General features: G+C 60.1%; 1 protein-coding gene across 6 annotated transcripts; it reads right to left on the reverse strand.

The window, feature by feature from the left end:
* Positions 1–345: 345 nt before the first annotated feature.
* Positions 346–25,528, reverse strand: LARGE2 (LARGE xylosyl- and glucuronyltransferase 2). 6 transcript variants are annotated; one of them, XM_087746198.1, is made up of 17 exons: positions 25,411–25,528; positions 19,519–19,679; positions 17,620–17,750; positions 7,118–7,291; positions 6,581–6,840; positions 6,099–6,181; positions 5,688–5,811; positions 4,974–5,145; positions 4,704–4,808; positions 4,324–4,436; positions 4,083–4,208; positions 3,775–3,930; positions 3,494–3,657; positions 2,931–3,209; positions 2,451–2,597; positions 2,078–2,273; positions 346–1,955 (listed from the first exon to the last, which is right to left on the reverse strand). In XM_087746198.1, the coding sequence occupies exons 4-17, from the start codon at positions 7,215–7,217 to the stop codon at positions 1,758–1,760; spliced, it is 2,223 nt and encodes a 740-aa protein (XP_087602324.1). In that variant the 5' UTR covers positions 7,218–7,291; positions 17,620–17,750; positions 19,519–19,679; positions 25,411–25,528; the 3' UTR covers positions 346–1,757. The 6 variants fall into 6 exon arrangements, with proteins under 6 accessions (XP_087602324.1, XP_087602323.1, XP_087602327.1 ...); XM_087746197.1 differs by lacking the exon at positions 17,620–17,750; XM_087746201.1 differs by lacking the exons at positions 17,620–17,750; positions 19,519–19,679 and having other exon boundaries at positions 25,411–25,501.
* Positions 25,529–25,538: the final 10 nt, after the last annotated feature.

Here is a 25,538-nt window from a genome sequence, read left to right on the forward strand (position 1 = left end):
GGCGCTGGCTGTGCAAGCAGGCTGCCCCACCACCCAGGCTGCCAGCCCCAGCGGGCTCCATCCCACCGCAGTCGGCAACCGCCAGCTGTTTCAAGGCTGCCACTTGGTGACACAGGCATTTCTTTTGCCTGCTGTTGCTCCTTGCTCCCCCACCCTCCCACTGTGCCAGCCAGAAAGGGAAAAGGCTTCAAACGCGCCAGGCAGAGCAAGCCCAGCGACGCTTTTCCCTAGCTGAGGCTCAGGCTACCCCTGCATTGCTCTCTTCCCGCTGCCTTCCCTCCAGGGGACACGTGCAGGCTCGCAGCAGAAAAAAAAAATAATAACCAGGCAGTTCCAACAAAGATGTGAAAAAGAATAAAAAAGCTTTAATTTAAAAATTAAATTAAAAAGAGAGAATAAGCAAGAGGCGCTTGTGCCCTTTCCATACCCCGCGCTTTGTATGGCTCCTCCTAGCCGCTCCCACCATGGACGGAAATCCTACACCTGCACAGAGCTGGCTCTTGCAGCCCAGAGTAATGCAAAGGAGAGAACAGCAGAGACTGCAGCAGCAACTGGCCTGGACAGCCTCCAGAGCCACCAGCAAAAATCATCCAGGAGGAAGAAAGGATTAAAAAAAAAAAAAAAACCCCGAGACACCCTAATCATTTAATTCTTATGATAAAAGTATTAAATAATTTAAATAGCGTGAGGAAAGCAATGCATCCTCTGTGCTCCAGTGTGTGATAGCGGTGGAACAGTGCCTGGCCAAGCTGCTCCCGGCACGGGGATCCCGCCACAGTGCTCAGCTACGGTCATGTCCAGTGTCAACCACATCCCTGATTGTCGATGGCAATGTCTGCGCTGCCACGAGCTGGGGAGGAGCAGGGTGGTCCCCCGCCAGGAACTTCTCCAAGCACCTGCTGGCCCACGAAGCTGCTGTTTTGCCCGTCGCAATGGCTGCCAGGTGTGGTTCGCAGCCCTGCCCTGCAGGGCACTGCCAGACCCGGGACGGGGCCCGTCAGTGGCATGGCTGCTTCCAGCCAGGAGGCACAGGCCCGTTCTGGGTGCTCACTGCTGGGGAAGGCAGACAGCCCATCCTGCTCTGGGTGAAGCAGTACTGGGCCAGCCCCACTGGAGACTGCATCCATAGGGATGGGGAGTAAAAATTATTTTGCCCTGTTAACCAGCCAGCCTCTGTCTGGGCTTGAACCAGGTCTCCGCAACTCCTGGTACACCCCGGCCCCACCTCCCAGGGTGCTGGGAGGCTTTCTCTGAGCCTGCTCCACAAAGGATGCAAAAGGATGCTCTACGTCCTCGTCTCCCACTCACCAAAGCCCCGGAGGGGTGTGTGGAAGACTGGGACTTGGTACCACAACGCAGAGGCAGAGGAGGGTAAGGTAGAGCTCTCAGGCTTCTCTAGCAGCCAGGCCCCAGGCTGAGGTGAGCTAATGAGAATCCACATCTGCTCAAACAGGGGAGGGAGGAGACCCGTCCCCCTGGCCCCTGGCATGGGGAGGTTCCCCTGTAACACAGGAAGGCTGCTCCTCCGGAAAAACCCTTGGCCATGCCGCAGCAGCTTGACCTGCAGGCACTGCCTGTTCTCGCAGCTGGCATCTTCCATCTTATCTATGGGCATCCCTTTGCTGGGCTGGAGAGGCTGTGCTGCCGGTGCGGTGCCCTCGGGCCAGGATACGGCGGTGGGCCGGGGCAGGAGGGAGGCCCTGCGCCCTCCCCTCTCCAGCGTGCTGCTAGCACCCCGCACCCACTGTCCCCGGGCGTCACAGGCTCCTCTCAGCGGTGAGGTATTTGAGCGCAGCAGCCCCGTACCGCCGCGACAGGTCCTGGTGGAACTCCTCCCGCAGTGTCTGGAGGCAGCCCCGGTACCCTGCGCTCAGGCGAAACTTGGAGATGTCAAAGCTGGGGGCATGGGGCATGTGGATCATGAAGGCGTTGGGCAGGACCAGCAGCTCATACTCCTGGGGGCAGAGCAACAGCCCTTACTGTCAGCATCGGCTTGGTGGTACCAACATGTCACTGCCCAGCCAAGAACCCCCAACACCCAGCGCCTCCATGGTGCCAGGAGCAGCCCCTCACCCACCTGCGCATCCAGCTCCATGATGTGGGACACCTTGTTCCAGCCGAAGCCCACGAACCTCTGGTCGTACTTGGGGCAGTCTCGCCTCACTACAACGTAAGGCTCGAAGTCTGGCTGCCATGCCACACGGTATGGCACGGTGGCCGTCCGCCACTTGGCGTAGTCAGTTGGGGCATGGCCTTTTGGCCACACGTGGTACCTGCGGGAAGAGATGGAAATGAGAGACCAGGCAAAACTGGCAGCTCCCCAGGACAGGCAGAGGACGCAGGGGGTCCTCTAACCTGGCTGCCCCACAGCCCCGAGGCACAAGGGTACAAAACTGGCTTCTGCTGGGTGTGACAGCCCCGCTGGACAGTGGGGCAACTCCAGTCCCTACCTGAAGGTGTAGAGGGAGCCCATGTCCAGCATGGAGAGCAGCTCTGCTTTGGATTTGGGGAAGATCAAACGGTAGTGCAGGGTCTCGAATGCTGGCACGATGAGAGCTGCCTTCCTCTGGGGCAGATCCAGCTGCTGGATGGAGTTCCTATGATGGTAGGAAAGGTGTGAGGTCTCCCTGGCTGTGAGCTGTGGCCACAGCCTCCTTCCTCGGCCCCTCCAGCCTGCCCAGAAGGGTATCAATGGGTTTAGACACTTTGTAGCGGTGCCATGCAGGGGCAGGAGAAACGGGGCAGCCCTCACAGCCATGGCTGCTTCCTTACCCGCTGGTGTCTGACAAAAGCAAGGGCAGGATCCCAAGGTTGAACACAAAGGAAACAGTTTCTGCATGTTGAGAACTGCTGCCCATGGTGCTTCCTGCAATCCCCAGTGCTTGGGGAGCCCAGCAGGCTGAGCAAGAGCCATCTGGAGAAAGCCTTACCTGAGGTAATCGTAGAGGCCATACATAGGCAGGAAGTCAATGTCTGTCAGAAAGACGTATGGCGTCTGCGTGTTGGCCAACGCCACGTTACGCAGGAGGTTGATGGGGTAGAACTGCCCCTCCTTGTAGACAATGTGGTAGGCGACATTGCGACGGGCGCTCAGCACCTCTGAGGCCTGGGCGTAGCGCAGGAACTGCTGAGCCTCTGCGTCCGACATGTACAGCGCCAGGCTGATGGGGCCCGCCCAGTGTTTGCAGATGGCCTCCAACATCTGTAACCTGTGAAGCAGAGGGCACTGCGTGAGCAGGAGACCTGCTCCACGGTGGCTTGGCCAAACCCAGAACCATGTGCCTGCCAGTCAGCCGTGTGCCAGCCGAGCCCAGTTCGGGGGAGAGCAGCCAGAATTGAAGCTCCCAGCTCGGGATGTTCCTCCTCACTGCAAAGTGCTGGTGTGAGGGTGAGGAACCTCTGTTTCAAGATCCCTGGTAGCTCCCAAGCTGTGGAGCCGCCCCACAGGAGTGGAGGTAGAATCTGACCTCCCACCAGCCCCACCAGCAAGTACCTGTCCATGGAGAGCTGGGCCACGAGGGTGACATCGGTGGGGTTGGGAAGGGCCAGGAACTCGTACTGCAGGAAGAACAGGTGGACACGGTGCTGCGTGAGGTGCTGCCGGCGGAAATCGTAGCAGGGATCATCCTCATCCAGCTCCTCCAGTGCCTGCTGCAGCTGCAACGCCGTGAAGGTGAGGGAGAGCAGGAGCCCCACGGAGAGCTGGGGCGGCCGCGTGGGGTCTCTGCCCACCCCATGATCTGGGGTCGAGGGCAGAGTCGCAATCGCCCTCACCTGGTCGCTGGGTGGGCTGGGGAGACTGGCACAGCCGAAGAGCTCCCTGCGCAGCAGGTTCCCGTCGTACTCCAGGAAGGTCAGGTAGAGGTTGCGGAAGAATTCAACGTGCTTGTTCTTCACCCGCAGCTTCTTGGGCGAGTTCCAGTGGATCACCTGAGGGCAGCGGTGTGTCACCCCGCAGAGGGAAAGTCAGCAGCACCCAGCAGTCCCCAAGCCCCCAGACCCCACGCTGACTCCCACAGACGTCCAGCGCATGCGCTGTCCTTCAGGCCCTCCCCAGTCTCAAAGGCAGCAAATGCACCCACCTTGAGATCCGAGACCTCGGTGTAGCACTGCTCCGAGCGGGTGTGATCAGAGAGCTGGACGTTCCAGAAGCAGGGGAGCCGGTATACCAAGGCTGGGTCCTGCTTGATCACTGCGTTAAAGATGTCCTAGGAGAGAGAAAGGTGAGTGCACAGGAGGATGAGGAAGACAGCATGGCCCCGCCGTGCCAGCAGCGCTATGGGAACGCAGCAGGGCCGACCACCCCGGAGGAGGGACCATTACCTGATCAGCCAGCGAGGTGGAGAGCATGCTCATGAGCTCCCGCTCCGCCGTCAGCCGCCACATCTGCTCCCAGCCCAGGCGACGCAGGCGGTCGAGCAGGAGCAGGATCACCCCTGGGTGCCAGGGAAGAGGGCACTGGGTCACCGAGGCAGCACCCAGCCATTACAGAGCTGGAGGACAGCAGCCTGCATGCCTTCGGCCCCTGGGACATGGCACTTTTCTGCGCCCACCCACACAACCCCGGAACACTGTAGCAGCCCCCTCATGCCCACCAGACTCTCCTGCCTCACCTCAGCCTTCCCCAGCCTCCCCGTGCCAAGTACCGCCTCAGCTGGATGCACCATCAGGCTGCAGGGCCCACCCCGGCAGCCCACACTCACCCGTGTTGAAGCCACGTCCCAGGGCTGGCCACGGTTTGTGGTTCTTCCACAGGTTGCCCAAATACCAGTCGCTTTGGTTCTCCACCAGCCCAATCACCTGCTTGTCTGAGGAAACAGAGGGACATGGATGCAGCCCATCTTGCTGTAGGTTCAGAGGGCCCAAGCAAATCCACTGTGCTTGTGCTGTGGCAGACGGGGACTGCCACCCTGAGCCCAGCACCCAGGGCCCTGCCAGGGCCCCAGCAGGTCCCAGGGGCACCCTGTCCTCACCAGAAAACTTCCCGAAGACAGCCCAGAGCTCAGCGATGTCAGTGGCGAAGGTGATGTCGGTGTCCAAGACGATGACCTTGGAGAGGTTGGAGGGCAGTGCCTTGGTAAGCGTCAGCTTCATCAGCCCGTAGATGCCAGAGTAGTGCTTGTTGGGGATCCACGACACCTCCGGCTGCAAGGCGACACGGCCTCAGGGCTGGGCACGGCCATGCCCTTCCCCTGCCTGGGCAGGATGGCTCGGTGTGCCTGGCACCCCGTGCAGAGGGGCACAACAGAGCTGTGCAGCCAGCCGAGCCTGGAGCATCTCCTCCAGCTGCACCACGGGCAGCCACACACCTCTCTCCCCAGGCCCTTCAGGCACTCGCTGCATCTCCTTTGCTCTCACCCTGGCCTGGCTCTTCCTCCAGCCACCAGAACCCCCGCCTGAACCCCAGCGTTTCAGTGCTCAGTGAGGAACCCAGCTCCACCGCAGAGGCAGCGCTACCCCAAGGGGCCTCCCCATCCCTCCAGCACCAGCCCTGTGCCCCCCTTCTCAGCTGGACCAGCAACAGGTCCAGAAAAGGGAGCAGGTGAGCAAGGGACCAGCAGGAAAAGAGTTAATAAACCCCCTCCCGCACGCCCCTCTCTGCTGCTCCCCTCGCCCTCCCTCTCTGCTGCTCCCCTCGCCCTCCAAGCACTGGATTGGGACAGGGCAAAGGGGGGGCAAGTGCCTGCCTTCAAGTCATCGGCGTTGTAGAAGCTGATGTGGACGGAGGGCACCATCCAGGACTGGAAGAGCGTCTGGAGGATCTGGTGGGCCACCGAGTCCGTGATGAAGTGAAAGTGGAGGGGGTTTTTCCTGCCGAGGGCAAGCGCAGCAGCACTCAGCACCACAGCAGGAGGAAGAGGACATGGTCCCCATCCCTCCCACCCCTGCCAGGGGACAGACATCAGCTGAGGGGGCAGATGGAGAAAAATCAGCCATCTGGGGGAAACAAATCCCCCTCTCGCCCTCTAAGCAGTGGCACAGAGGGGAGAGAGAGGCCCTAGAGCCCCTCTCCCGCAGCACTGCCCCCCCTGCAGCCTACAGCAGCTCATCTGGGAACCCCAAACCAGCAGGCCTCTGGCACAGCACCTCCCCATTACCTGTGGAAGAGGATGGATTTCACCAGGGTGACCACATCCCGGCTCGCGTTGTGCCCGGCACACACAATCGCAACGTGCAGGAGCTGCCCAGAGACAAACAGCGCCTTTTTGAGACTGAACTTCCCCCCTCACGGGGGCCTGTCAGCTCCTCCCTGGGGCCGTGCTATGGGGACAGACTCCGTAACCCAGCCCTTCCCCTGGGGAAGGAGCCCCAACGAGAGGTGGGAGTCCCCTGGCTTAGAAGCAGGGACCAGGAGTCTGGCTGTCACTTCTCCTGTCTGGCCTCCCTCTCCAGAGAAGCAAGACACCCTCACCCACCAGCTGTAGCCCATTGAGCACCATGGAGAGCCAGGATGAGGCCCCAGCATGGCCAGAGCACGGGGCGAGCAGTGCCAGGCAGGCTGCGCATACATCCATGCTCAGCCAGGGTCCCAGCCTCCCATCCGACATCCCCTATCCACCGTGCCGGTGCCAGCACCCACCTCACACTTGTGCACCGTCCGCTGCTTGGGGCAGGCCGTGCGGTTGCTCCTCTCTGCACCCCTGGGGGGTTCCCCGTCCTCGGCAGAGGCCCCCCACTGCGGGCTGCCATCGCTGCCCTCCGCCTGCACCTGGCTGAGCTGCAGACGGAGCTGCTGGTTCTCCTCCTCCACCCTGCGCACCCTTGAGGCCAGCGCCTCCCGCTCCACGTCCCGGCTCGGCTGCTCGCCCAGGCAGGGCGGCAGCAGGAGGAAGCGGCCATCTGAGGAGGAGACACAGGGCATAAGATGGGCACCGCAAGGCAGAGCTCGGCCGGGAGGGACCGGGTGTGGATGGGTGTGGATGGGGCGGGGTGGGGGCAGAGCCCCAGCTGAGGGGTCCTGGCACATCCCACGTGTGCTCAGCCAACATCACAGCTCTGCTCAGATACACCTGCAGTGACTTGCACAGCCGCAGAGCAACCACCCCAAGGCCTCGGCCTCCCCTGCCCACCCTCTGTTGGGGACTGTCCCTTGATCCGAGGAGGAGGACCCACTCACATTCAAGGCTGCCCACAAACAGGTAGAGCCAGGAGAGGAGGATGGCCAGGGTCACCGTGGCGAGCAGCAGCTTCAGCTTCACGCGCCAGGAGCGCAACATGGTGTGCCGGTGGGACGGGGGTGGCGAGGATCAGGTGGGCAGCCCGAGCCCGGCTGGCCCCGGCATCCTAGAGCCTGCGAGGGGCAGGGGAGCAGAGAGCGGTGTCACCAGCAGCCCTGCAGCCCACACCCAGGTGGTCTGACGTCCCCCAGCAGGATGTCCCCCATCTCCTGCTCCCTCCAGGACACTGCCTGGGTGAGCACAGCGGCGAGACAGATGCCCTTCACCACTCCAGTGACAGCCTCTCCCAGCTGGCACCCTCCTGCCCACACTGGGGCATCTGCCCCCCCCCCCCCCCCCGCCTGTCCTACCACCCTGCTGCGGCCCCACGGCTCTCAGGGGGGACCTCAAACACGTGAGAAGGGAAGGAGTCCTCCAAGTGATTTCACTCTACCTCTGTTCCTTGCTCCTCGCCATCCCACAGGCAAGGGGAAAGAACGAAGAGCTGCCAGGGGAGAAGAGAGGCTGTGCTGGAGAGGTCCTGCCCGAGCCGGGTGGCCGGTCACGGGGCGGTTAATGGAGCCTGCCCTTGAGAAGAAGCGCAGGTCCCTCCCCCACTGCGTCCAGAGGCCGAAGGGGCCAGGACTGCTCTTGAGAGGAGGCCTCAAGGACAGGGTCAGGCTGGGTGGGAGCACAGCCCACGCGGAGCCAGGCGAGGAGCCCGGCTGGGCACGCTGGCTCCTTCCCAGCCCTCCCGCCGACCGGCTCGGGGGAACTCCCGCAGCACCCCATGCTGTGGTCTGCCGTGGGCCAAACGCCTCCCCCTCTGCTCACAGCTACCTGCCCCGACAAAGTTTGGTGGAAAAATCCCAAACGCTTCAGTGAAACTCACTTCCCGGCACTGCTGGCTCAACGGGGCATGCCGGGGGACCCCCCTCGCCCCACCACGGCGGCTCCAGCCACGCGTGCTGCGCTGCTTTCATTCCTTGGCGGCGGCGAGACGCTCCCCACTGAGCAGAGCACCACGCTCCCCGCCTTGCTCCTGCACCCAGGCCCAACACGGGGACAGAAAGCCCATCTCCAGAGAGGCCTGCCCCAAGATCCCAAAGAGCCAAGTGTCCAGGGCAGACAAGGAACCCAGAAAGCAAGGGAACACCAACCTCTCCCTGGCAGGCTGGCCTCGCTCCGCACCCCTGCCTGCCTGCCTGCCTGCTGCAGCTCGAGACTGAGCCCCGGCCCTCAGTGCAACATCTGGAGGCTCAACAAAAGCTGCCGTAGGGATGAATGGGGCGGATTAGGGTCCGTTCCCCCTCGCACACACCCCGCTGGAGACCATTGATGTGCAGATGCCCATGGGGCCGCCAGCTTGGGGGCTGAAAGAGGCAGCCCGGGAGGACACCACCCTCAGCAGCCCATGGGGCCAGGCTGCAAATGCAAATGAGGGTGGATGGCAAGCTCGCCAGGAGCAAGGGGTACGCAGCAACAGGCTCAGGCTCTGCAAGGGCTGGGGCACAGCCGCCCCAGCCCGCTGGGGGATGCAGCCGAGCCCCCGTGGCAGCAGGCACGGCGCCTGAGGGCTGCACCCCTTTTCCTGGCAGAGAAGGGGTCCTGCCGTGCACCACAGCTCCCTGCAGGTAGGGCCTGGCATTGCCCTGCTTCTCCGCTCTATAGAGCAGGCCAAGCGCTGGCATGGTGGGGAAGAGGGAGCTGATGCATGGAGCACACCAGGCCCTGGTGCCCCTTCTCCCTGCCACAGCCATGAACCATGCTGGACCTGGCAAGGTCCCTGCACGCTGCTGCCAGCCTGTCCCCCGTCCCACAAGCCAATCTCCACCCCTCCTGCCTGGCCTAAGCATCCCCCAAACTTTGCGTTGAGCTCACAGAAGAAACGGGCGGGAGGTGAGATGAGGGAGGGCAGCGGGCACCGAGCAGCCTGGGAAGCCGCGGGACGGGAAAGGGACTTCAGCACGAACAAAGGAGGGAGAAGGTGGTGGCCCACAGCAGCACCCCTCCTGCGCCTGCTTGCCCCCGCGGCCCCTCTGGGGGGGCTCACTGCAGGGAACGCACCCTGTCCCCAGCCCGCACGTCAGCACGCTACCGGGACGGCGATTTTGGGGCACGGGATGGGACTGGCAGCAGGCCAGTTGCCAAGGACCCTCCCGGAGGCACCCAAGGACTCCATCCATCCATCCATCCATCCATCCATCCCCCCCGTGGCCGTCCCCTCTCCCCCTCCTCTCCCGGCAGGAGGCGAGCTCCTTACCTGCCGTCCCCCCGCTGCGGGCGCCTCCCCGCCGGCCGGCAGCCCACTGCCGCGGCCGCCTCCCGGGGCCGCCGCTCCCCGGCCGCCCTTCACTCCTCCCTTCCCGACCTGACACTTCCCCCGCTCCCAGCCCGAGCTCCCCCCGCAGGCCCCGCGCCCGCCCCCCTCTCGGAGGAGGAAAGAACAAACAAAACAAGAGATTAAATTCGCTTTCGACTCAAGAGCCCCCAGCGCCAGGGGCACGGAGTTGCCCGAAGTAAGTCAGGAGGAACCCGCCCTCCCTCCAGCCCCCTTCCCGCTCCCAGGCCTCGAATATCCCTCTTTTGCTGAGATAAGGGGAGCATCGGTGTTAGTTACCCCCTACCCAGCACCTGCCTCCTCCTTTCCCGGGGCAGGTGCAGGAGCATTTGTCCACACGGAGATACTCGGGGGGGCTCTGGAAGGCAGCAGAGCCCACCCCACCTTCCCTTGGCTGGCAGAGAGGGGCTGCACGGCCAGCCCGGGGTGCAAGAACGGCAAGGATGGGGTGCAGCCCTCGCTACCCGGAGAGCAGAGACACCAGCTGCCGTCGGAGCACTCGCCCCTCACCTGGACAGGGTGCAAACGCCACTGTAGGTTTGAAAAGGAAAGAAGTGCTGCCCCCCGATTGCCCGGGCTTGCTCCAGCCCCACCAGCCCAGGAGAGCGGGGCTCCCCAAAATGCGCAGCGTCCCCCAGACCCGCCCCGCGCACGAGGAGCGAGCAGGATGGCAGCAGGAGGAGCGGGAGGCCAGGGCTGGGAATGCTGACTATGCGGGGACGGGCTCTACCTGCGGCTCACCCTGCACCAGGCCCCGCAGCTGGGGAAATGCGGCCAGCTGCTGCCGGGGCCGGGGCAGGAGCCCCTGCCCTCCCGCCTGCCTTGGCCTTGGATGGAGCCTCGGGAGGGTGCCTGGAGAAGGCAGGGTGTGGTGGGAGGAGGCCGCCACCGGCAGCAGGGATTAGGATGCAAACTGCCTGCATAGCAATTTAGATGAAACGTAAATTGCCCCCCACCCCATAACCCACGGGCGAGCTGCGGCAGCAAGCCCCGGCCTGCCTGGCAAAGGCAGAGCAGCGCCTGCAAAGTCAGCCCTCCAGCCCCAGGGCAGGGGCAGGCTGGGTCTCCACCCAGGCAGCACTGAAATCGCTGCCCCGGGAGACGCGTTTGCCTCCCGCTCAGGCAGCTCTTGCTTGCCCTTGCAGAGCCCCGTTACAACAAGCAGTCGCCCCTCCACAGCGGCTCCCCAGAGCAGGAGCCCTCCCTTTGCTCCCCCGCCTGGCCCAGGGGCACATGGAGCTCAGCCCCCGGGACTGTCCTGTCCCAAACCATGGTACAAGTCCCAAACCTGTCCCAAATCATGTAACAAGTGCTCCAGCTGATGCATCGGAGGCAGCGGCTTACCCGTGCTCCTGGGGGAAGTCCAGACCTCCCGCAGCCCCCTGCCAACAGCACTGCTCTGGGGGAGGAAACCGCCTCCTGCTCCGGCTGACCACCGCCGCCTCTCCGCACGCCTTTCCTGGCCTCCCTATCTGGGCTTGCTCCCGCGAGCGAGGGCCCAGCAGCAGGCCCAGTGCAGTGAGACCCAGCCAGGTCCTCACCAGCCAGGGCAGGAGCAGGTAGGCTGCTGGGGAGCACAGGCAAGGCGGAGGCATTTTAGGATGTTTACGGTGGTGGAGAGGAGACGGCAAGCAGGAAGGCAGCTACACAGCCTCTCCTCCTCCATGAAATGCTAAAGGCACAGCAAGTGGAGGGCAAGGCTCGAAGGGGCTCCCAGGCAAGGGGCACAGTGGGTACCCGCAGCCGTGTCATGGCATGCAAGCGTCCTGGCTCTACCCATCCCTGCAGCCACAGCACTCGGCCTCTCCGCCCTCCCTCCTCGGTCTCCTTGCTCACGCCAGACAAGTGCAGCCAGCAGTAAGATGAGAGGTTTCCCAATACTGCAGGTTTGCGACCCAGTGCGAGGGTGCGGGGCAGAAGTGCTGTTCGCAGCAGGTTATCCTCCCTCCCCCACGTTCTCCCGGGGAGCAGGGCAGCTCCTGCTTCCAAAGGGATCAGGCACATGGCAAACAGGACAGAAAGAGGCACCCGGGTCCCCTCTCTCGCTGGGAGAGGCTGATGGCAGACACTGGGGAAGGGGCAGGCAGGACCCTGGTCTTGCCTCGTGCCTGGACACCCCCGCCTCCAGTGCCAACAGGGCGATAGCCAGGGGACAGGGAGCGTCAAGCCAGCAGAGCCGGGCAGCTGCACAAACACCGGGTGCACACTCACACCAACCTCTGAGGCGTGGGCAGGAGCCCAAGGCTGGCTGCCCGCCAGCCACCCCTCCGTGCACAAGCAGCCTTTGCTCCCAGGACAGTGCACCCACCTTGCTTGCCCCAGGCTCTCCCCCAGAGCTGCCCATGTGCTGGCACCCTGCTCCTTCAAAATCCCCTCTTTTTGTAGGAGCGTGGCTCAGCCCCACTGGCCTTCGCTCTCCCTGGCTCGGTGACTATCAGGTGAGCAGTTAATGTTTAGGGAGAGCTGGCGGTAGGAGCTTTCCCATCACATCAGCATGTTTTCCCCAGTCCCACAAGCACAGAGGGGAGCAGCCCTGTTTTCCCACAGCACTGCAGCTGGCAGCAAGGCCCATGGCAGGGTGGGCATCTTAGCCTGTTATCTCTCCTAGAGCTAATGTGCACTTGCAGAGGGGATGCTGAGGCACAGCAAGACTGTCTGCAGCCCACAGGACAGCAGCCCTGAGGGGCACAGGGACAGCCCCAGGCTTGCTGTCCCCCTACTGTGTCCCCCCAGGCATTACAAGTGAAGAGGTGGCCTGGCTGTTCCCACTAAAGAGCTGCAGGGCAGCCAGGAGAGGAGTGATTTTGTGGAGCCACGCTGTAGGCGCATCTTACCTAGCCGTAGGTGACAGGAACTGCAAATCCTTCTCCCAGGTCTCATTTTTGGTGCTGGGAGAGCGGCAACAGTTTAGCTGACCTGCTTAGACTGCCTTAGCAGGAGCACAACACAGCAACTTTCCGGGCTCGCAGGAGGTGAGAAAGGGCCCGACAGCCACAGTGAGAGCTGCGCAGCAAGACTGGCAACTGAGAAAAGGCACCACACTTTGAAGAGAGGCAACTGGGGACCATCTCTTCTGCTCTTACAAAGAGATAGGAGGGGACAGGCTGGTTCCTCATTCAGCAGGTCACCTTTGAAGCACGTACCGCAGCACCCATCTGACAAAGTGCCTTACGATTCGGGGTCACCTCCCTGCCCCGCTCCCCATGGCTGAGATGCTGCCGCTTGAGGGGGGCTGCGCCAGCCGGTGGCTACCACACAGGCAGCACAGAGTGGGGCAGCTGCAGGAATTTACAGAGGCGGAATGGAATTCGGCCTGGAGAGCAGGATTAAAACCCCATGCTCCGGATTACCACGTCGTCCCTCCCTCCCTACTCTTATGATAAGCAAAACTTAAGCGAGAATTTCACCTTCTTATTTCCCTGGAAAGAGCAACCCGCGGCAAAACAGCCACCATATTCTAGAGGTGGGATGAGGCAGCAGCCACAGAGTTGGATACCAGCACGTGAGCTGTAAAAGAAGAAAGTGTCCCCATCTCCCCACTGCCCCCAACATCACCAAGCTGCAGAGAAAATCCCAGAAAGGTGAAGATCTCCCTGGGACAGCAGCCAGCTGTGCCTCAGTTATGGCTCATTCTCGCGCATCAAGCTCTCCTCAGGCCCGTAATATTATCACCACACACAATTCTGCTGCTCTAAGAGTTCAGCTTTTTATTCTGCAAAGGTCACACTGAAAAGCCATCTTCTCTTCTCTGACAGCAGCATAGCACTTGGGGAGGAGCAGCTAACAGTCTCTGAAGGGTGTTAGTGGAAGCTCCAAGCTTGGCTGAAGCAGAGACTTTCGTCACCAGACCGTTTCCTTGTTTCCAGAGGAAACAAGCAAGTTCAGACTGGGTCTGACACGGGAACACGCCTCGCTGCTTACCTCTCCATGTCTGAAACCCCAGGAATGCATCAGGGACCAACCCCTCTTGGCAGGGACTCCGATCATGAGGCCCTGCTAGACACAGTCCGCTTTTGCAGAGCGGCACTGCAGCCAGTCTCCCTGTCCACAACCGGGCACTGGATTCAGCTGCCCGGCAGAGCCCCAGCTGGAGAGAGGGCTGTGCAGGGCACATGCGGGGAGTCCGGTGCCATGGCACAGCGTGCAAGCGTTGCGTAGGAGTCTACCAGACATCCCACAACGCTTATAAATTGGGCAGCTGCATTTTGCAGGCAAGGCAAGAGGGGGCCACCCAGCTAGCAACACAGTCCCTAAATGCTCTCACTCCTGTTGGGCCCAAGAAGAAGCTGGAAGAATCCAGCTGGCAATAGCCTTCAACCACGTCTGTGGGGACACCAGGGCAGCAGAAAGCAGGGTGCTGGCTTGCACTCCTCTGCATGTGCTGCATTTGTCCCTTGTTGCAACAGGGGACCAGCAAGATAGACCCTGGAAGCTTGTGTGTGAGCAGAGCTGCAGCACACCAGACATGCTGCCCAGGACACCCACCCAGACATGCCAACACCACCCGCTGGGTCTCACACCGGGCAAGAAGTAAGGATCACCTCTCAGGGACCAAGTCAATCCCTGCCAGCAGGAAGCCCCTCACCCAAGGGTTGTCCAACCCTCCAGCATGGCTCTGGAGAAGACCACCTTCCCCCAGCGCTCAGCCAGCCCTGGGCCCACAGTGCCAGGCTCAGGGCAAGGGAGCACACCGCATGTCCATGCTGGCCACGGTTTTCCCACTGAGCCCGCTTCCTGCACAGCCTGGTGGGGTACACCAGCCCCGCTCCAACCTGGCACCTGGAGGTGACCCCAGCGCCTCCTCCCTTTGTGAGACCCTGCCCATGTGCTGCTGAGACCCTCAACATGCTCACGGAGGAGATACCTGTTCAACACACTGCTTCCAGCTTTTCCTCCCTGGACTACAAGTTGTTTGATGCCAGGAGGATACTCGGCTGGTGAAGTATCAACACTGACTGGCCACCTTCTGGGCCTGATGGAGCATAAGCCTGACGCAGGACAGCTGCTCTGACCGTAACACAGAAGCTACAGGGTCCTGGATCAAATCTCTTCCACATCAAATCTCTTCCCTGACCAGCACAGCTAGGCACAGGAGGAACAAGCCTGGGCTCTGTGCAGGAGCACTACAAGGGGCAGGAGGACCCCACTTGCTTCTTGAAACAGAAGAGGAGCAGCATTTGGGCTGATCTCCAGCTCCCTTCCCTCTGCCAGGATTAGGTTTCTAATATCTGCATTTTTGCTGACATCTGTGCTGCAGCTAATGGCCAGCTCTGAATCCATTAGGTTCACCGTGTCCCGCCCTCCGGATGTGCTCCGGGCATCAATACCTGTTGACCCCTGCCATTTCCTGATACTTCCACTGCCGCGGGCTAGAGGCAGACGGTGGTTCCTGGGGTCAGAGCTGAGCAGGGTCAGCAGCCGGGAGCTCCCGCTTCTGCCCAAGCCAGTCTGCAGCAAGCCCTCTGCCAGCTCCAGCTCTGCCATCAGCACAGCTGGGGCACCCAGCAGGCATCACGCCCCATACAGCAAAGGGGTGGGAATTTCACCCTGTGAACTACTGATGTCTTAAGTTTCCAGCTAGCAGTGCTCATGGGTAGGGACTGACAGGAGATTCCTTCCCACCCCAAACCTCCCTGCTCCCTTGAAACCCTTCAACAACCTGCACCAGCAGCTGCTCCCTGGTGGGACAAGGGAGACCATATCCCAGCACATCTGACCAGACCTAACAAGCTTGTGGAGTCTGCACCATGTCATACAAAATTAATCAGGTTAATTACAGCAAAAAAAGGAGGCAAAGGGACTCCAACAACCCCAGACCGGCACTCTACCTGGAAAAGTCCACAAGAGGCACAGCACCATCTTCCCCGCCACCTCTGGTAAGGTGCCAGGGGCACGGATCTGAGCCAGACCCCCAGGTACCTGCCGTGCATTGTCACCGGCAGAGCTGGCTAAGTGTTTTCGGCTGAATAGTTATTGATTGAAAACTGCAGTTTCCAGACAGCTCAGAGCTATTTGCTACTTCACGACAAGTTTTGGACAAGAACAAAATGCTTTGTTTTCCCAGAAAAAAAAGTCTCGTTTTGCATTGTTTTGTTTGAAATTGAGCCGCGTTACATTTAAAAGAAAAGATAAAGGGTCTCTCAAACTCGGCTGTGTTGTGTTCTTTTCCTCCAGCTTTTCATTTTGGGCACTAAATCAAGCAATTAATTATTTGTTCAGCTCTGCTCTCCAGACAAGCTGCGAGCATCACGAGCCAAAGGGCCGAAGCAGTTCTGCCCAAGCAGCAGAGCTGAGGAGAGCGTTGGTGTTTTCTGTGCTGCAGGCTCCTTCTAGACCTCAGCTGGAGCTCCCTCGAGGCCAGCAAGCACTCTCCTGGGGGAAGGAGAGCAGGGCCCTGTGTGAGGGATGGCAGGTGCCCCACCGAAAAGGCATCTACTTGCCCTAGTGGGCAGCGGTTCAGGATACACAACCAAGAGGTCACAGCCACTGCTTGAAGGACATGCTAGGAGCAGGGCTTCCCAAGCAAATTGCCCTCTACAGTGCAGGCATATCACACCAAGGTCCCTCACTGCTCCCGCTGGTACCTGGCACTGGAGCAACTCTTCCAGACGACATCTCTCGCAGTGCTGACTTCTACTCCTCGTCAGCACAGGGGAGCCAGGCACGCACACGGGGCACCTGACGAAGAAAGGCAATCCCTTCACTTCCCCTGCATGAAAAGCAGCTGTGCCGCAGGAGGCTGACACTCACCGAGAGCCAGAGCTCACGGATGCTGCCTGCTGCCTCTTCTACCAGGGACTGGCCCAAACTGGGAGCTGTGCTCAAGCAGCCACTCCCGTGTCTTCCTTGCCCAGAGCTATTCCTGGCACTGGTGCCCTCAGTGCCCAAGCAAGGCTGAAAGCAGAGCTCATCCACAGAGGAATGGAACAACTGCACTATAAATAGCAAACCAGGATGGCTCAGGGCAGGCTCTAAAAACCCAAGCAGCAATAGTGCCATCCACTCAGGGTGCCCTGGGCATTTTGTAAGACCTGAAGTGATACCTGAGCTACAGAGAGGCTTACACATCACAAATAGGCTCTGACAACACTGTGGAGGAAGAGCTGCTGGCTAGGCTAAGAGACTGCAAACTTATCTGCAAAAAGGCATATGGGGCATTTTGCAAACTGGAAATGAGGTAGCGACTGATGGGGGCAAAAAAACGGAGGGGAAGTGGGTGCCAGAGGGGAGGCAGTTCCCAAAGCCAAGCAGTGGAAAGGAGAATGCTCCCAACACCCGAACTCCTTACTGACCATTCCCAGCACTCCTCCCCTTCCTGCTGCTCCTTGTGTTCCCATCCCGGTGGCTTCTCACACTGCTGAGCTAAACCCTGAACTCGCACACCGAAGGACAAAGGCAGGGAAGAAACAGCATACCTCAACTCAACCAAGCAGCAGATGAGTGGCTCACGACAAAAGCTCATGTCTTCTGCAATCCACAGCAACCTCTGTGCAGCATCCAGCCTGCACCAGGAGTGGGACAGAAGCATAAGAGCTCAGCCCATCCTGTGACCATCAGCATCAAGTTTCCCTCCTACCTCCAGGCAGAGTCTTAGCCTTCCCACCACACTCGTCCTCCCTACTCCCTCTTCCCTTGCTGGTGCCTCCATCTGGAATAGCAGATACTCTGCCTTCCCCTTCACACTGACAGAATATGTCCTTTCAAGGGACCTCAGCCTCCACAGATGAGGATACGAGCGGCCTCACGCAGCACTGCCAGGCACCAGCCTCCCACTCTCAGCGGGGAGCCCTGCACTTTCAGCGATGCTGCAGCACGGCTCACTTGGGCGTACGCTGGGAATGAGTGCAGAAGAGACAGTGGGGAACATGGGGAGAGGTGTGTACGCACAGGGAAGGCACAAGATCTAAACTGAATCACCCAGCATATAAACACACATGCACACACACATACAGGGAAGCATTTGCTTCCTCTGACAGAAATGTTTTTTTGTCAGAACAGGAATACAGCACTCAAAAAAAACCCCAAACCCAAAACACCAGACCCTTGCTTTATTGCTCCTGGAGCACCAAAACCAGCCAGGGCACAAGAAGCAAAGACAGCCAGTGCTGACTACAAACCCACCTTGAGAATTTCGGAAGCCCACGGCTCACTTCCCTCCTCACCCACGGCTCTCCTGTCACCCCGCGCCCTTCCTCCTCTGCGCAGCAAGGAAGAGGAGAGGTAGAGGTCTCGCGTTTGGCTGAGTTTCCACTCTGGGGACAGAAGCTCAGTAACAGACTGGGCAGGATGTGAGCACCCGTTGAGGAAGAGGATTAGTAACCCCCTAATCTGCACATTTTGGAGTCCAAGCACTTTACTCCACTCTCTAATTAAACCACAGAGTGCAGAGATTGCCAGAAGGCGGAGAACAAGGAGGAAGAAGGAAAGGAAACAGAGGCTGTGGCTTAAAGGCTGTTCCTTGTGGCTTAAATGCAAGGTGGGGGGGTCACTGGTAGGGATGTATTTCACCACAAGTGCTTTATGCCAGGGCTACGGAGCATCCTGTTGCCTCTCTTGATCCAATCCACAGCGGGGCTGAGGGCAGGATGAAGGGGAACCTGCGCGATGGCCTGGGGATGGCAGAGGAGGGAGCGAGGGGCTCCATCAGACCAGACGAAACTTTACCTGCACCAGCCTTGCCTAGCCGGCCGTGACTCCCCTCCCGAGTCCCCTGCCTCCTGGGAAACAATATGAGCGCCAGACCATGTTTGTCTCCACTTCACAGACCTGTCTGCACAGAAGGCCCTTGTTCAAGCGCTTATCTGGCTCCAGGCTGGGGAGGGGATGGTGCCTTGCTGCCCTGGCACCCAGGCAGGACGTTCGGCTCTGCGCTGGGCTCGTTTGGGGCTGCCTGGCAGGGGAAACTTTCCTGGCACAGGTAAAGAGGGAAACCTTTTACCGCAGCCTATGACAAACAAAGTAGTTCAAATAATGGCCTATTTCCCTCAAGCTGTGTTCAGGCCCACATGCCTGTGCCGAGAGGAGGCAGCAAGCCCGAGCCTCCGCTCCTCGCTGCTGGCACTTCAGCACGCAGCGCGGACAGCCTCACCAGGGAAACTACCGAAGCAGTGGGGACAGGAGCTCTCTGGGCTGCAGCATGCCACGGCCCCACAGCACGGGGAGCAAGGCAGCTGGTGGCATAGCTGGGAACAGGAGTGCTGGGGAAGGGCCTCACCTCCCGAAATGCTCTGCCCCACCAGACCGAGGCGGGGGGGTGCGTGTGTGCAGGGGCAGCCTGTCACTCCAGCGTCCCTCTCTTCCCTAGCTCCTATTCTTTGGAATTCCTCTCTTCTGTTTGCTTTGTTTCAGCCCTCAATGAACAGGAAGAAAAGGGAAGGAGCCTTGACAAATCCGATCAAGGCGCAGACACGCTGAGGCTCCCTCCTGCTGGCATGCCAAGCCCTGTACTAATGAGGGGTAGAGGAGAGAGAGGTGGCCACTGTGAACAGTGGCCCCACAGAAACACTTGGTGTAAGGGACAGAGGGAAAAGCAGCAGCTAGGGGAGCACAATGCCAGCACAAGCTCCCAGCCTTCAGAAGGGGGTCTTCCCATTTCCCCTGGCCCAGGGAGCTTGTTCCAGCTCCTCAGCCCAGGTCCCAGTCACCTACTGCCCACTACACTAGAAACAAGCAATAGACCATAGTAGTGTTTGGCGAGAAGGATCCAGACGTGCACGTTCAAGGGAAGTTCAACTGAAACAGCCATGGAGATGGTACCACACTTTGTTCCAAGGATTCATGCAGGGAATCTGGTCTTTCCCTCCAGAGAACTGGGCCACAGGGGCTTACAAGTGCCAGTGTTGTCTCCAGAACCTCCCCACAGGTCCCAAATAACCACCTGCCCAGTAGAGAGGAAACCCACAGAGCCAAGACTTTCTGCCATGCAGTTATCCCCAGTTTAGCAGTTTGGGTACAGAAGCGCTAAGACAGGAAGGGAGCAGGCACATGTAAACCATCTACTTAACAAGCAAGATAACTAACCTTTGGAGACTGCCAATGTTGCAGGGGTACCTGGAAACAGCTGGAGAAGACGGCAGGGCCTGGTGGTGGCCGTGAGGACCACCCTTTAACCAGGGATTCTCAACTTGAAGGGCAGATAACACATCTCAGCTGTACTTGAGGGTTTTGGAGCTTGCTGCCACCTGAAACCCAAAAGGCAAACAATCACATGAAGAGCTACTGCATAAGAGAGCTCTGGGGACAGGCCCCTGCACAGCCAAGAGTGCCATAGATCAGCAGCACCCAACACCTTGGTCCTGTCCCTTTCCTCCAGCCTGTTACAAAGCACAGCTCAATGTCACCCAAGGCTACCCAGACAGCCCATGGGAGAATATCTGCGTGCTGCATGTTTCTAGTCTCAGATCACTGCACTGTCCTATAGCACATTCCCCACCCACGCAAGGAGGACTGTACACGTGTCCCCAGAAGTGCTGGCAAAGCCACAGCCGGCGTGCTCCATCGCAACACACGTGAGTCCTCACACTGACTCTTCAGCAGGACGAGGAGCTGGGGGAGGGATGCAAGTTCCCTGGCCCCCTCCCAAACATGATAGCAACAGCAAGTGTTTAGCTTGTGAGGCAAGGAGGGGATTAACTATCATGTCCAGTAACCCGAGCCCCTGCAACATACCCTGGCCGGTCCCAGGAGGGGAGTCAAGAGAGTCTATCCAGATAGATGCACAACAGGGAGAGAGAAGGCAGGCAAAAACCACCACGGAACTTGCACTACAGAGAGCAGAGCAGCCTGCACATGTCACTCCTCCTCAGAGGAAGAGGAGATCCTCCTCCTCTGCTGGGATCTTGCCAGCGCACCCCTTTCCTCCAGCTCCCATGGAGCTGGGCACCCACGACCCACAACTGCAGGCTGGAATGGAGGAGCCCTTCTCTCAGGAGGCTACAGGGATTATCACCTCCTTATCAGGAGAAAGCCCAAACCAGAAGCACAGAGCCACGCAAATAAGTTGGAGCAAAGGAATCAGAGAGGTATCAGGAGTTTTTGATTTACAGCCCCTCTAACCACACATCACTGCTCCGAGATACAGGAGGAAGAGGACCTTCAAAGCAGGCAAAACCTACCAAAATCACCTTTCTGGTCTGTCCTGCCTGTTTTAAAATCCCAAACAGAGAAGTAAGTGTGCAGTGTGCTGGGCAGCAGCCCCGTTGCACCCCTCTGGCCACAGCAAACCCCAGGTCAGCCTGGCACAGCACAATATGAAACACGGGAGGCAACATCAATCCCAACAAGGCCTGGAAATAAGAAATAATTTACAAGAGCTGCTACCTGAACAGTGAAACCCAGCAACTCCAGCGAAGACGTACACACAACTGCCCAGCAAAACCCTCCTCCAGCAACAAGGCCTGACACTACTTCTGCTTTGCAAGTCTGCCTCAATATCTGGCTGCAAGGTGGCAGTCAGTGAGAGAGGACACGTATGGACACTATGGCACGCATCAGTGAACAGACATCTACCCCCTCCATCATCCCCACTCTGCTTGTCCTGGTCTGTCAGCTCCCACCTCACACCGAAGGGGTCTAAGGGGGGAACCTCGAAGATGGATACTTCTGGAGCAGGGAGAACAGGATATGAATCAGGGTGCCAAATCCGCCCAGCACACGTCCCTTTTGCAGTCACAACCCTCCCTCTGGTGCTAGTAGAGCCCTGCATTTCCAGGGAGCAGTTAAGCAGGTAAGAGCCAAGCCCCTGGCACCCACCTGGGATAGGAAGCAGAAGCTGCTGGCAACAAGACTGAGTAGTTTCAATAGCTGGAAAAGCAAAGGCGCCTTCAGCAGAGCCAATACTGAGTGGGGAGAGCCAGGCGTGTGCCTGCCACACACAGCAGTGCTGCCCAGTGGGATCCGCCACAGCACGGCCACCAGCCTCACCGGGAAAGCAGACCTCCCGCGCGCACGTGGCAGGAGCCTCATCTCCAGGGTGGAGCCCACGTCCAGCGGCTGCAACCCAGCCACCAGCAGTTATTTACACAGCGCCGCGCGCGGGACCTGCAAGACCTGCAGCATGGTGGGACCGATCTCCTGCTGCCTTCTCCAGGTGGGGTCAGGGGAGCTTGGATGAGGCTGGGGGAAAGGCAGATCAGAAACCACGAGCAGTTGCCCCCCTCACCCAAAAGCAGTTGCAGCACCCTCTCCCTCAGGGCCCAGCTGCATCTCTCCCTTGGAGTGTTTCCATCAACTCAGGCCACCAGAGAACTGCATGTCCAGAAGTTTTTTCCAACTGCATCACATGGTTATTAAAAGATATGGCCTCTCCCTCTCAGCCTGTAGCACAGTCAGATTTGGGATATTACCAGGAGAGGCTGCACATTACTAATGAATCAGGGAAGGGACTTATCCAAGTAAAGCCTGGGGCTCTAAATGGCTTTCTGGAAAAGCATCTGGAGGCAGGAGGCAGTCACAATCTCACAGCAGGGCTCTGCACGCATTGCCAGACGTGTTGTTCCTCCTGGGAAGCCAAGAGTCGTCTCTCTCCTGAGATGCCAAGTCTCAGCTAAGCTGAGAAGGGCAGGGGCACCCTGACAGAGAACAGCAACAAAATGCCTCCAAGTCAAAACACGCATTAAAAGGCCCCTTAAGCTTGTTTGACCTGGGTTTCCCTTCCCCTCAGACTACTGCTTCAAGCAAGAGACCTGTCAGCAACACTTCAGGAACTCAAGGACACCACCACCAACATCCCCTGCCAGCTGTTGCCTTTCCAGGCTCCAGGAGGGCCGTCAGAGATCAGAGGTGCAAGCTGCCACCACCAGCAATGCCATGCTCGGAGCCTCATGTGCTTCATTGCCCTTGTCTCCTCATTTGGACAGAGATTTGGAGCTCTCCTGAAAGGTGCTGGCCTCCAGTGAGATACTGTGAGTGAATCAGGCCTTCCATTCTAGGCAGGGCTCATGTGTCAGGGACTAAAATACTCCCTGGACATGCCTCTGTCTACAGGTTATTTGGAGCGAGTCACAATTTATCCCTAGCTATCCCAAAGTATTGGCTGAGCTCATCCAGAAGCAAAGAAAATAGACGGGCACACCACGGTGTGGGAGCTGAGCAGGGCAGGAAGGGATGCGCCAAGGAAACAGGGCCAGAAAGGCCATCTCATCCCCCACCAGGACGGCTCCCTTCCAACCACAGCTGGAAAGATGGAAGGACAACAGGGAAACATGGCTGGGGAGAATATCCACTTCCCCCACAACTACCAAGACACAGCCAAGCATCGATATACTGAGTCTATTCTCCCGCATCCCGCTCTCCAGCTCTAATGCTGGCAGGCACCGTACGAACACGTCCTCACCTACCCCAGCACCCTGCAAGGTGTGTTTTGAGCAAGGCTTACTTAGGATGAGCTGTCTCAGACACACGGCAGTGCTCCGCCTGGGATCAGGGTCCCTAGAAATGGTATGGTCTCACAGATCTGAGCAAAGAGCGAGACACTGGCAGCCAAGCAAGCCGGACTTCAGCACTGTACCTGCTGACGGGCTGGCAGAGTGTTTGCTTTTTTTGGTTTGCTTCTTTTCCTACCATTAGTGCTGAGCCTGCACCCCTCATCATCAGAGCAGAGGAACTGTTTGGCCTCAGTTACAGCCAGTGGATTTCCAGTAAGCACGAGCCCTTGGCACCCAGGCTGACAGTAAGTGCTAAGAAAGAAGCTGCTCAGAGATCTTTCCAGGTACAGTTGAAAGAGAAACTAGACCCTCAACCCAGCCTTTCACCTCCTACCCCCCCCGCACTGTGGGCACCATAAGCCAAGGCAATTTAAGTCTTGGCCAGTCTCATGGGCTTGCTGCTGCTCTGAGAAGCCACCCCTCCTCCAGCACTCCCTTGCAGCATATTTACCATAAAAAGGCAGCGTGATGCTACTCAAACTGTCCTCCAAACTCACTCGCTGCAGGAGGGAGATGAACAGAAAGGGGGACAGGACAGACAGCGGGTGGGAAGGAGGCTGGGGGCAAGGGATGAAGAGGAAGCATGTGCCAAAAAGCTTCTCACTCAGGGACAGAACGGCAGTATCTAGCTATGCTGTTCGGAGTAGCCCAAGGACTTTGTGCATCAAGCTTCACCTCTGGCTGAAGACAAGGTGTCTTTGGCAGTCTCCTAGGCAGCCGGTTCTCAGATTGCTGTCTGGCAGAGGCAGAGCTTCTCCTTGAAGGAGAGCAGCTCCAGCAGTCTGCACTGGATATGCCCCTAGAGTCACCAGCAGCACACACCTACCCCCAGCAAGCTGCGCTCCAGACCTCTGTCACGGGCTTCAGGTGCTATCTCACCCGCCCTGGTACTTAGACTAGCAGCTCGGCCACTGTGAAATTCAGAGGAGCTCACAGGTAGCACTGCATGTGAATGGAAAGTTGGGTCTAATCCATGTGATTCTGACTAAAAAGGTTTGTTTAGCGCCAGACTGTTTGCCAGCAGTATCTCGTGCCCTTTTTGAACTCAGCCTGCTGGAAAACAAACCCTCAGGGGGAAGGGGGGAGAAGAGGAGAGATCAGAAAGGATAAAGTGCCTGCCCATGCAACTGTAATTCTTGCAGAGGAAGCTGCAGGCACACACTGCGTCCATTGTGTGGAGGTAACTGGACAGGAGGAAGGAGGGGCACCTTGGCGGAGCTGTGTTTGCACTCGGGAGACCTGCAAGAGGCCACGAAACACCCTCCTCACCCACCCTGCGCACCCTCAAAGGTTCAGCAGGGAGGCGCGCAGCTGTCTCCCTGTGCACTGCTGCCGATCTTTGCACCGCAAGGTGTGCCGCGGGCCAGGCCCGGCTCAGGGGAGCAGCGTGCAGCAGGAGGGGATGGCCAGGCAACCTGGGCGCAGGGTGACTCTCCCCGGCTGAGCGGGAGGCAGAGCCGGAGCACAGCCTGCGCGGCCCAGCACCACTGGGCCTGCAGGACTGAACGCAGGTTTGAGCCTTCTTCTGCAACAGGCTGCAGCCAGGCGGGTCCCGCGCCTCTGCCTCCCACCTGTAAAATGGGGGTTAGTGGCTAAGTGCAGTAAAGACCAGAGCGTGACTCTGGCTGTGCAAGTCCCGCACGGGCTCCGGGAAAGAGCAGGGGAGCACCGACAGCCCTGACCACCTCCCTTCTGCGCCTCTGCCCCCCTCTCGGTGCTCCCTCCTGCCCTCCCCCCCCAGCCTCCTCCGGACCCCCCATCCCCGCCAGGGAGGGGCACTGCCACGCACGATAGAAGACCACCAGGCGGTTGGCAGGTCCCCGTCCCCAAGGCCCCCCCCCCCCCCCCCCCCTTTTCCAGCCCCTGCCCGCCGCTTGCACCCCGCGGGGCGGCACCCCCTCCCGCCCCGCAGCCGGGGCCGGGCCGCTCCGACAGCGGCGGGGGCTGCCCCTGCCCGCGGGGTCCCGCCTGGCGCTTCCCGAAGCACAGCCCTGGCCAGGGGCGGGGATGCCGAGGGGGGGCCCCGCCGCGGTCCCCGGGTGCCCATGGGGGCACCTCCCCTCCCCGGCGGGCACGGGCCCTCCCGGCCGGGACGGGGGCTCCTGCACGTCGGGCCCCGCCGGGCGGAGATGCGGCCGGCGCCCACGCTCCCTCCCCGACGCCCCCGGGAACTTTTTAGGGGTGCCGCCACCAGACCCGGCAGCTCCCCCGAGCCGCCCCAGGCCGGCTTTCCCAGGGGCGGCCGGTGCTGCCCACATCGCCGCCAGCGGCCCCGGCCGCCCCGGCTCCCGGGCCCACGGAGCGCCAGACCCCACGCGTGGGCCGACCCCCGCCCCGCTGCGGCGCCCGAGGGACGCTTCCCTCCCGGGGACCCCCAAAACCGACCCGTACCGCGCCTCTACGCCCCGCGGCAGCCGCGCCCGCCCCGCCCCCGACACCCACGGCCCCCACAGAAGGCAGCGGCCCCGTCCCCGCGCTCGCCCCGCACCTGCCCAGCCGCCGCCGCCGCCGCTCCCGAGCCTTTAAACCCCCGCCCCGCCGCTCAATCGGCTGCTCGGCGCTCGGCCGCCGCGCCTGGCCCGCTCCGCCCGCTCGGCTGGGCTGGGCTGGGCGGGG

This window comes from Nipponia nippon, unplaced genomic scaffold (assembly GCF_047370975.1).
Source record: "Nipponia nippon isolate SJK-2023a ecotype South Korea unplaced genomic scaffold, ASM4737097v1 scaffold_10, whole genome shotgun sequence".
Lineage (NCBI taxonomy): Eukaryota > Metazoa > Chordata > Aves > Pelecaniformes > Threskiornithidae > Nipponia > Nipponia nippon.

Bases quoted from the DNA above. Each gene is read 5' to 3' on its own strand.
- LARGE2 (XM_087746197.1), bottom strand. From the start codon at position 7,217: ATGTTGCGCTCCTGGCGCGTGAAGCTGAAGCTGCTGCTCGCCACGGTG. The intron at 6,841-7,117 runs GTGAGTGGGTCC...TCTCCTCCTCAG, and splicing joins GTTTGTGGGCAGCCTTGAAT to ATGGCCGCTTCCTCCTGCTG. The intron at 2,598-2,930 runs GTAAGGCTTTCT...CTACCATCATAG, and splicing joins GGCCTCTACGATTACCTCAG to GAACTCCATCCAGCAGCTGG.